We start from the raw sequence: 12,058 nt of genomic DNA, 5'->3' as shown, positions 1-12,058 counted from the left end.
GTGGCCCCCAGCATAGCGTACTAGTAACACCCTCCAGTGGCCCCCAGCGTACTAGTGACACCCTCCAGCAGCCCCCAGCGTACAAGTGACACCCTCCAGCGGCCCCCAGCGTACTAGTGAAACCCCCCAGTGGCCCCCCAGCATACTAGTGACACCCCCAGTGGCCCCCCAGCGTACTAGTGACACCCTCCAGTTGCCCCCAGCGTAGCGTAATAGTGACACCCTCCAGCGGCCCCCAGCGTACTAGTGAAACCCCCCAGTGGCCCCCCAGCGTACTAGTGACACCCCCAGTGGCCCCCCCAGCGTACTAGTGACACCCTCCAGTGGCCCCCAGCGTAGCGTACTAGTGACACCCTCCAGCGGCCCCCAGCGTAGCGTACTAGTGACGGCCCCCAGCGTAGCGTACTAGTGACACCCCCCAGTGGCCCCCTGCATAGCGTACTAGTAACACCCTCCAGTGGCCCCCAGCGTACTAGTGACACCCTCCAGTGGCCCCCAGCGTACTAGTGACACCCTCCAGCAGCCCCCAGCGTATTAGTGACACCCTCCAGCGGCCCCCAGCGTACTAGTGAAACCCCCCAGTGGCCCCCCAGCATACTAGTGACACACCCAGTGGCCCCCCAGCATACTAGTGACACCCCCAGTGGCCCCCCAGCGTACTAGTGACACCCTCCAGTGGCCCCCAGCGTAGCGTAATAGTGACACCCTCCAGCAGCCCCCAGCGTACTAGTGACACCCTCCAGCGGCCCCCAGCGTACTAGTGAAACCCCCCAGTGGCCCCCCCAGCGTACTAGTGACACCCTCCAGTGGCCCCCCTAGCGTACTAGTGACACCCTCCAGTGGCCCCCAGCGTAGCGTACTAGTGACACCCTCCAGTGGCCCCCAGCGTAGCGTACTAGTGACACCCTCCAGCGGCCCCCAGCGTACTAGTGACACCCTCCAGTGGCCCCCAGCGTAGCGTACTAGTAACACCCTCCAGCGGCCCCCAGCGTACTAGTGACACCCCCCAGTGGCCCCCCCAGCGTACTAGTGACACCCCCAGTAGCCCCCCAGCGTACTAGTGACACCTCCCCAGCGGCCCCCCACAGTCTCAGTCTGTGCTGCAGCTGCTCCGTGTCCTGCTCTCCAGCTGCTGCTGCTGCCGCCGCTCCCTCCGGCCTCCGCTGGCAGTGGCTGTGCTCATGCCGCCGGCGCTCCCTCCAGCGTCCCTGCTGCTGCCGGCGCCACCTCCAAGGTCCCTGCTGTTGCCACCGGCGCTCCCTCCAGCGTCCCTGCTGCTGCCGACAGCGAATACACGTCCGTGGACAGGGGGCCTAAGGGAGCTTTTTTACATGGAAAAGAATTACACCGCAGGACCCATTACAAGCCACGTGCATTCTGCAGGCTAGCCTTGGATTTTGATACGGAATTGAAAAGCGCTTTAAATTTGAGTGCAATTATACAGCAAAATCTACAGTCAGACCTGCAGATTTTTAGCGTGGAATTCCGCAGCGGCTGATCTGGTTGCAGCCTGAGGCGTAATTTGAACCTGTGTGAAAGGTCATTAAGTCACCCATGTGAAATAAGCCCTAGGTTTAATCACGACCTGATATTGTGCTTGACAATACGCGATTTCACCACAGATGCAAGGTGCTTTTATATCAAAACCCCCTGCCATTACTTCAGGGAAGTAGCGATCCTGTCAGCCGCGGCGGCAGATTACAAAGTGGCTCCCATTGTTTTCAATGGGAAGGCTTTGCATCGCTCTGGTGTGCTCCTAGCACACACTGTGATGCTGCCACCCACCCCATTGAAAGAAATGCAAGGTCAGGTGGTGTTACAATTTGTTTCCCGCATGCCATTGCAGTGCAATGTGGTAACAAATTGCATATGTGTATGACCCTATTCAAAAGAATCTGGTTCATATTCGTGCAAGATTTGTGAGTCTCGCAACGCACAAATCATGTGATTTTTCTCGACTGTGTGAAAATTGCTTAAGGCAACCTCTATATAAGACGTCTGAGCTGCGGAATTTCTGCTACAGATGGCTAGAGATTTTTGCTGCGGAATTTGTATATGTTCTTGCGTTGTGCGGATTTTCTGCTATGCAATGTGTTGCGTTTTTGGGATGCTCTCTATTTATCTCTATGCTGAAAATTTGCGAAATTTACACAAATTTTCCACAACATAGACATGCTTTGGATTCGTAAAGGGCTCCCAACTGTAAATCTTACATTCATGCATTTTACATTTGAAGCAAAGCTTGACTGGATGCCTATTCAACATCCATGTATATCCATTCTATATGGTGGGTGCTTATGGCCTTCCATAACTAAGAGCCACGTTGGGTGCAATTCATGCTACTGTATGTTCACAGCATGCTGACACCAAATGTCAGACTTGGTCATTTGGATGTAGTCCTAGCCTTCTAAACAAGTAAATTCCGTTTTCACAATGGCAATAGCTAGACGTACCCCACTTTGCAAATCTCCGATGGATCATGGAAAAGGCCTGGAAATACCAGAAGAAGGCGTACATATGCTTTCGATTGCATTGAACAACGCAAGCTGTGGCCATGCCTAAGACCAATGGGATCCCCGAGACATCTGGGGCAACTCATACTGTTATATGTGAACCGAAAGGCTACGGACAAGACCTCCAATAGTAGCGCGGAACAGTTGAGAATTGGGAAAGGCGTCCGCCGAGGCTGCATCTTATCCCCTGCATTGTTCAACCTGTATGCAGAGGTGATCTTGAGACAATGCAACATAGAAGAATCCAACATTGGACTCAAGATTGGTGGAAGAAACAAACAATCTCAGACATGCAGATGATACAACCTTGCTGGCAGAAAGTCAGGAAGATCTTGAACTGATACTGAGAGTAAAGAAGGAAGTGAAAAAGCAGGCCTATGCTTGAATTATGAGAAAACTAAGATCATGACAACAGCCGGGAAACGGTGCAGTAACAACCAAAATCAGCAATTAGGAAATCAAGGTAGTGCAATGTCAAGTATGGTTAAGATCTGGAAAGACATAAGCATTGCAACAAAATGCCAGATGGTCAATGCAATCCTCTTCCCAATTCCAATTTACAGCTGTGAAAGATGGACACTGCAGAAAACAGACCAGAGGAAGATCGATGCCTTCAAACTTTGGTGCAGAAGGAAAGTCCGACGAATTCCTTGGACCGCCAAGAAAGAAACAAAAACCTTCCAAACCGCACCAAACCAAAGTTTTCATTGGAGGGCAAAATTACGAAACAGGCTCATACGTCAGCCACATAATGCCGGCCAATTCATTAAAAAAATTGATGAAGCTTGGAGTGGTCAACAGCCATAGACCTGGCCATCAAAGAACGCACTGGATTGATGCGATCAAAGACGACGCCAACATGCCAATGATCTAACTGAAAAAAGGAGTAAAAAAACTCTACTCTGTGAGAGAGCTAATCCATAAATGAATCCGACTAAATGGATAAAGAGAGATGGACTTGGACACGTATATAGTTTGAATATAGCCTTAGGCCGCTTTCACTCGGGCGTCAAAATCGCGCAATTTTTTTTTTTGGGCGATGCGACAGCACTACAAATCGCATGTATGTGAAGCCCATGGTTTCCTATGGGTTCATTCACATTAGTGATGTTTTGTAGGCTGCTACATTGCGAAAAAAAAATGTTGCATGCAGAATATTGCCGCGGTTTGCATTGTTTTGTAGCTCATGTTGCCCTTTGGACTCTTCCTTTATCTTACATCACACAAAAATGTAGTTTTCGTGCAGTGCGATGCAACTTTTACAGTAGGAAGTCCTACTGTTTGAGCCATAAAGTAAGCTCTATCTGCCTTTTAAAAGAAAAAAAAAAATCACATCACCTATCGGGCGCTGTCCGCTCCGGCACACTTCTTTTTCTCTGCAGCTCCGGAACACTTGCTTGCAGTTTTCAGCTGACACTTCCTGGTCAGAGGTTCAAAACCCCTGCCTCCGTGAAGTGCTGGCTCTGATTGGCTGAGCCGCGGTGCTCAAGAACCAATCACTGCAGTGCTCGATGAACCAATCTCAATCACCGCATTGAATGGCTGTGATTGGTTCATCAAGCGCTGCAGAGATTGGCTCAGCTGCGGTACTTGAAACAATCACATTTGATACATTTGGTAAGCGTTTAGGCGTCTATCTTTGGTTGGTTGTTTGTATGTATGTTTCGGTTTATGTATGTTGCTGTCCGTTTGAGTGCATATCCTTTTCGATTTCCTGTCCTGCCTCCTTGAGGTTGGGTTTATGCAGGTCGCTGTTCACACGGCCTGCACAAACATAAAAATAATTTGTGACTGCTGTACCACTTTCTGCTGCACTGGCACCGCAGTTAGTTGTGTCGCTTCTGGGCCTAAAAGACCTTCTGACATCACTCATGTCATCGGTCATGCAGTGCAATGATGAAGGGGATGGTTAGGATATAACTTTATAATAGTTTTTCGAGATCTATTGCATAATATTTCTATGCAGGGGCGTAACTAGAGAGGATGCAGGGGATGCGGTTGCACCCGGGCCCAAGAGCCTTAGGGGCCCATAAGGCCTCTTCTCCATATAGGGAGCCCAGTACTATGAATAAAGCATTGTAGTTGGGGGTCCCGTTCCAGGTTTTGCATTGGGGACCGGGAGCTTCAAGTTACGCCTCTGTTTCTATGTAGCCATTCTTAGTTTTGTGTTGCTTCGGTCGGCTACACATCTGTGTTGGAACCTTCGGCTGAAAATACCAAAAGAAAAAGTGCTTCATGCAGCGCTTTCCTCCATTTGTATGTCGCTGGGCAGAAAGTGGAAAGATCCCATTATAGTCAATGGGGTCCGTCCGGCGCTGTTCGGTTCTGTCCAGAGACAGAACAGTTTGTCCAGGGGATTCCCCTTTCCTGTTTTCTAAAACCGGAATCCCCAGTGCAGATGTGAAGCCACCCTTGGTCCACATTTCTGTGTCTGGAAATAACATGAAGGTCCTATTCCCAAGAAAGCTTGACCGATATCGTGTCGTTCAGCTTTCAGCTCTGTACCAGGTTCTGGAGGTACTCTATCATTAGAGCTCTACTTATATGACCAGCTGGACCACATATCTTCTAAAAACATTTAATTTCCCTTTAGCTCACGACTTTACTAATTTGTTTGGAATAGTTTTGCATTATCCCTGACATGTCAACCATCTGCTGAGACCCGGACATCTCCAGTTTGTGGCTTTTGTTGTACTTATTGTCTCCCTAAGGACTGTCTGGGTCCTGACCATAGAAATCCCAAGATGCCACTCTTGAGCGTTTGAGTAAGGAATCTTCAATTGCATTACTTCATGTTTTTTTTAAAATCTTTTTGCATATTTGCATCTATTTTTATATCCATATTAATGATCTTTTGAAGTGAAAGATCTGGCAAGAAATTTCTTTTTGATGACACATTGCTCTTGCAATAGTCCCAAGTGGAGGATTTTTCTGATTTTTTTTCATTACAATGTACTTGCTCCTTTATACTGTCTGCACCAAATTTTTAAGAATTGGGGAGTTATAGTTTTTTTGTTTTTTTTTTTGATTATTTTACTACTTTTAGGCGGCCTTCACACGGGCGAGAAAAGCGCACTAGATTACTGCGTTGTGAGATGCACAAATATGACCCCCATTCTTTTGAATGGGGTCACACACATGAGCGATGTTGTCCTGCATTGCACCGCCATGCGGTAAACAAATCGCAGCATGTTCTATCTTGCTGCCTGCTTTTGCATCGCATCCCCCATTGTTTTCGATGGGGCCAGCGGCAGCATTGCACCACGTCCCAGGTGCACGCGATGCGAGGTCTCCCATTGAAACCAATAGTAGAAACTCCACGATCTGCGGCGGAGGATCACTTCTTCCATGAAGTGATGCAAGGCTGTTTTGACATAAAAACGCCTCACATCCACAGGGAATTGACATGCTGACTAGCACACTTAGGGGGCCGTGATTCGCTAAAAGCCGCGGTGGAGGATCGTGGAGTGTTTCCCATTTATTTAAATGGGTAAACCTCTCATTGCGCTCATGTGTACCTCGCACTCCATGCAATGCCGATCCCATTACAAACAATAAGCGATGCGAGTCGTTCCGAGGGAACACCCAAACTATAGGACAGGTCGCTCGTGTATCAACCCATTCCAAAGAATTCGGTTCATATTCATGCGTGATTTGTGCGTCTTGCAGCGCACAAATCTCGAGTGTTTTTCCCGGCCGTGTGAAAGGGATTTATAAAAAAGTTATATTGTTGCAGATTCTCATCTGTGAATATTGCGCAGCTTGTCCATATCCTTACCACCTATTCTGTGGATATGCCATAAATGTCACACAGGAACACCCCTTTAACTGTAAATGACTCTGCGAAACACAAGTTTGGTAGTTCTTTTCTCTAAGGCCTGGGCGCCCTTACCATGAGGGGGGGACCTGGGACTCATGCCTGAGGTGGCACTATGCAAGACTTCAGAGGGAAGGGGCGCTAAGATTACCCCCCGGGTGGGGTTTAGTTTTTACAGACCATATTAATGGTTGGTAAAACATAAGTGCCAGCTGGGCAGCAACCACACGGGTATTGCACTCACACCGTCTGCAGCTCTGGTCAGGTGGCTACCCAACTGTAATCGGTCTGTGATACCTGACCTCTCCCTGGTGTCTGCGTTCCTGCATGCAGATGCCGGCCTGTAAGCAGTCTACAGACGCCATGGGGGGAGGGGTCAGGGGTCATAGACTGATTACAGTGCGACAGCTGCCTGACCAGAGCTGCTGACAGTATGAGGACCATGCTTGGAGTGGTGCTGCCAGGCTGGAGGTACACTGTGTGGGCCACTATTGACACTGGAGCCACTGTGGAGGTCATTATTGACACTGCAGCCACTGTGGGGGCCACTGTTGATACTGGAGTCACTGTGGGGGCCGCTGTTGATGCGGGAGCCACTATGGAAAATACTATTATACTGAAGCCACTATGGGGATTACTATTAATGCTGGGACCGTTTTGGGGGACACCATTTCTACCAAAACCCCTTTTGGGGGAAACTTAATACTGCACCCCATAGAGGCCTTAGTATTATGACTGGGTCCACTAACAGGGTCATTATGACTACTGGGGCCCCTAATGGGGGTCATTTTGACTACTGGGGCCCCTAACAGGGTCCCTTTTACTACTGGGTCCACAAACCTAGTCACTATTGCCACTGAGGCCACCATTATTCTCTCACATTGGACAGGCCTCATTGCTTCAAATATGTGTTGGGCATCTTGTATATTGGTGCTTTCAGTGCCTGTTAAATGAGTGTGGCACCGCTTCACACTCCTCTTCAGGCAGCATAAACATTTAGGGTGCCCCTATCTACGGTCTCATAACCTCCCTCATACTAACAGACATAAAAACCAAGCAGTACAATTCTGACTTAATCACTTTCATTTTTCTTCTAGTCTTAATCACTATTTCCTATGTAAGACTAATATGCAAGGAGGTTAATATATGAAGTCTGACTCAATTTAGAAAAGATTTGTTTTAAAAACTATTTTCTGTCGGTCTTGATTTTGGAATTCCGTTATTGTGATTTTCAGTAAACATTCTTGGATTAACCTTGGAAGTGACTTGGTGGCAGGCCAACTCATCTTATGTCTAGGAAATTAGAAAACTATCAGTGCCCAATGTATAAAAATGGTTTAACTTTCATTTGAACTTTCTGTTGTCTCTGCGTATATCTTCTGTCTGCACAAATGGAGCAAATGAATAAAGACTGCTGGTTGAGTTACTGCCTTACGAGATAATAAAGTGAAGAGGAAAGCAGAGCCCTCAGTCATAGCGGCATGAGAACATGCTGAAGTACAAACCATCACCCAGCGGGAAATGTGGCCACCCAGACTCGCCATTTACTAACTACCCTGCTACTAGACACAATAGGTATATGTATTACTTGCATGTGCTTGAGGCTGTAGTCACATGAGCAAGAAACTCATATGAGTTCCGTCTGATGCGATACGGACAAAACCCTTACAGGTTCCATAATTTTCAATTGGTTTATACATGTGGTGCACAGCTCCCTGGTGGCCCCGGAACATGGATTTCAATTTTGTGTTGTGGCCCCTGTAGAAGAGTAAACCCCAATCGCAAAGTTTAAGAGTAGCATGTGAGAAGCCGAAATCCACTTTCCGTGTCTCTCTAAGTCCCGTGCTATGACTGAAGTAAAGGAAAGCGTACTGGAAGAGGCTCCTTCTGCTACGATAGGGGCCGATCATCCAGGAAGTCATCCACCATGGAGATGCCTGGACTGATCTGCATTGAGTCACTGGAATGAACACCGGTCCAACAAGGCGATCGTGTCCTATTCCAACCCACACGTTAATACTTTGCATTGTCTTCTGATTGGGTCATGCTCTTACTAATAATTTGCATTGCATCTGCACTTCGCCATTCACTAACACGGTTCCGTCAGTCCTGGACTGCACTGTCGAATGGCTCCATGCATGTATCAGAGCAGAAGGGGACCACTTACCTTCAGTCATGGGACTTTGAGTGATGCGGAAAGCGGATTTCTGCTTCTCACCAACTACTCTTCAACTTTGCAATTGGGTTTTACACTCTTACAGGGGCCACAACGCAAAATTGACATCCATATTCTCGTGCCTCATACCATCCTGTAGCGCATCCAGGCTGCCCTATTGAAGTACGCTACTGTTGATCAAATATAGGACACCAGATATAGCGTAGATCTGTCTTTTTGACAATTTCTGCCTATCATGTTAAGATCTCTTTTTAAACCTCAAGTTTCCCTATAAACAACTTTCTATGGTATGTCCTCCTTGTAATGCATACAACCCTTTCAGGCAGGAGTCCTACAACCGAGTATCCCAGCAGTGATAACATGCTATCCAACCAGCACGCTGTGTGAATGAACGCTGCAACACCAATCCGAAATCTGCCTGTCACATGAATCCATAGCAGCCCAAACAATATCAATAGCGAACGCCTGCAATCTAAGCTTTAATGTCCACCAGCGATAAGAACTTCACAAGCTAGCGCGTCTCGCTAAAAGTTCCCATAGGCATCAGCTCCTCGTTAACCCTTCCCATCCTGGCTGAGCCGTGCTGCGCTCCCGTTGCTGCAGAACGCCGTAGCATCTGTTCCGTCCCTGAATTAAATGTCCTTTAATCGTCAGCTGTAGACCACGCAGCAAGCCTTCCCCTCTAAAAATAGCAAGAATCATTAACTTACTCTCAAAGAGGCCAAGTCGATATAGTCCAGGCTCTTGGTGGTCAGCATTCTTGCCATCTCTCATCTGCTTTCAAGAGTGCAAAAAAAGTTTTTTAGTTTTTTTTTGACTCTCCCCCTTTTAGACTTGTTTGCTATTTTCTGCTAGCATAGCGAAGAGTTGTCAGTGTGTGTCAGCCCATGGTTAGAACTGGAAGTGTGTGTGTCTCTGTGACAAACACAGGAAACTTCACATTCAGCACAACCCGGAAAACACACAGAGGAAACAAATCTGTTTTTCTTTAAGAAGTAGCATTGCAGAGCCCTTCGCTGGTGAAAGTGAGGGAAGGAAATGACGCTCTAGAATTTTGGAAATACAAGAGATTTATTACTTTTAGACTTTGTTTCTACAACTCGGGAGCGAAAGCTTCTAAGTATCTCAACCCCACGGCATGAGTCCAGTTACTGTCAATTGGCATAGGTAGATTAGTGAAAAATTGCAAATAATGGGTGCGTTTTTTTTTTCAGTCCCATTAGTATTGACCTCAGCGATTAAAGCGCAAAGATATTGACGTGGGTGTGAGGGTGTATCTACATAGACAAGGCCCAGGTGCGTTGAGACATTGTTCTCAATGGGTTAATTTACATGAGTTTTTTTTTTTGCTGTGTACCCATAGTGTAAGGCCGCCTGGGTCAGATTTCGTTAGCAGAAGCCCCGCAGTGGAATCCGACCCTGTGTCCGGCCGGCGACCCTACGTACCTTCTTTTTCTGTACTGCAGATGACTGCGGCAAGCCGCTGTTAGACAGATTTTAAATTTTTTTTTGTAAATGTTTATTTTTTTCCTGCCGTGGTCGCTATGCGATGACGCAGAATCCGCGACCTGTCCGCAATATTAACTGCGAATGGGCCGCGGGTCGGACGGCTTCCATTAACTTTAATAGAAGCAGTCTGTGCAGGCGCCACACAAAAATAAAGCATGCTGCGATTTTTTTTTTTCTTCCGTTCGAGAAAACCGCTATTTGTTTCCGTAAGAGAGCAGGTGGAAGTGTTTTCTCATAGCGTGCTATGGACTGTATTTGCTGTGGATAGGCGGTGCGGACAATAATCGGGGATTCCGCAATGCAAATCCATTCGTGTGCAGGCGGCCTTAGGCAATCGAAGCATGTCCTATTTTTGGGGCAATCTAAGAGATTTTACTTCCACTCAGAATCTTGGCTTGGATTAAACCGACTGTATGATTTGGGGCTGGAATTCTGTCTCGGAACTAAGGGGGTACAGTATCTGCAGTTCTCTTCTCACCTTCCGATTCGCTGGTTTCAGGTCCTCTTTTCGGCTGACCAACGCGATCTTCAGACTAATTAATGCAACAGTGCACTGGTAGAGTTAGATTACCAATGCATTATACCTGCTCTCTGATTGGCCAGAGTAGCTCACATGATCAGCAATGGCTAATCACAGAGCAGTGTTTTTTAAGTAGTCAGAAAATTGCTACAGGCATCTGGATGGCCAAAATTGGGGACAGAATTTTGAACTGAAACCAAATGGTTGCTTTAATTCTACTAGAGATGAGCGAGCATACTCGCTAAGGCAAACTACTAGTGCCTTATTCGAGTACCTGCTCATCTCCAAAGAATTGGGTGCTGGCAGGGGGCGAGGAACGGAGGGGAGATCCCTCTCTCCCCCCCCCCCCCCACTCCCCCCTGCTCACCACCGCAACTCACCTGTCACCCGCTGGCAGCCGAATCTTTAGAGACGAGCGGGCAGGTACTGGCATAAGGCACTACTCGCTTGAGTAGTTTGCCTTAGGGAGTATGCTCGCTCATCTCTAAATTCTACCCTTTTTGGCACCTTGCTGTAAATATGACACAACCCCAGACCTGATATACCCAAAAATAGCGCCATCTAAAAATACGTCTCCCACAAAAACAAGGGCTCTGATGGCATGTCAATGGAAAATAGGGTAATGGGCTTTCTAAATGCAGTTCACGCTACATCCTAAAGGCACGAACAATTGGATGGATTTATAAAGACACTTGAACCAGAATTTTGGCATTACAAAAAAAAAATCACAATGTTTTACAGAAGTCATACTTTAACTAAAAATGTGGTCTTTTTGGCCTTTTTCCGCTTCCCTCGCCACTTTTCTAAAATGTGGGCAGAGTTTACCTGAAGTAGCAGGGCAACTTATGGCCAAAAAAAGTGTACAAAAGGAGCTGGTGCTAATTAATGTTGGCTGACAGCTGGGAATGGCTTTGTATCTGACTCATGCTGTTGATGGCCAGAGGTGTGACTAATTATGGACTATTCACATGGGATGGAATATTATGCAACAGCATTGCTGGACATGCCCTCTAGTGGAACACTCAGCCCCAAAATCCACATTGAAAATGGCAGAATTCTGCCGGCAATTCCGCATCAAAATACAGAATTCAGGAATGGCAAATTCTGCTACTGTTCTGTTCTGGCATATTCTGCACCCTGTGTGAAAGATCCCATTTGAGGCATGTGACTAGATGCTTCCTCACACTATAAAAAGAGAAACTACAGATACAGTGCAACCATATGCTCTATTCTACCCAGCATGTAGATCATACACATATCGTACATATGTGTGTTTGTACATAGCATGAAAACATGTAGACTTTAGAGATTAGCGAGAATACTCGCTAAGGGCAATTGCTTGAGCGAGCATTGCCTTTAGCGAGTACCTACCCGCTTGAGAGACAAGGTTCGGGTGCCGGCTCGGGGGAGCCGTGAGTTGCAGCAGTCAGCAGGGGGGGGGGGCGGGCGGGGGGAGAGACAGATCTCCCCTCCGTTCCTCCCCGCTCTCCCCTCCGTTCCTCCCCGCTCTCCCCCGCAGCTCC

General features: G+C 47.4%; 1 protein-coding gene across 1 annotated transcript in view; it reads right to left on the bottom strand.

The window, feature by feature from the left end:
• NRK (Nik related kinase) overlaps window positions 1-9,403 on the bottom strand; it is a 294,683-nt gene extending 285,280 nt beyond the window's left edge. The window contains exon 1 of the mRNA XM_066581768.1: window positions 9,217-9,403. Within this exon, the coding sequence (XP_066437865.1) occupies window positions 9,217-9,273 (57 nt within the window). The 5' untranslated portion in view covers window positions 9,274-9,403. The remainder of the gene's footprint in view (window positions 1-9,216) is intronic.
• Window positions 9,404-12,058: the final 2,655 nt, after the last annotated feature.

The sequence above is a fragment of the Eleutherodactylus coqui genome, chromosome 10, assembly GCF_035609145.1.
Source record: "Eleutherodactylus coqui strain aEleCoq1 chromosome 10, aEleCoq1.hap1, whole genome shotgun sequence".
NCBI lineage: Eukaryota > Metazoa > Chordata > Amphibia > Anura > Eleutherodactylidae > Eleutherodactylus > Eleutherodactylus coqui.
This window is presented reverse-complemented; position numbering and strand designations above follow the sequence as displayed.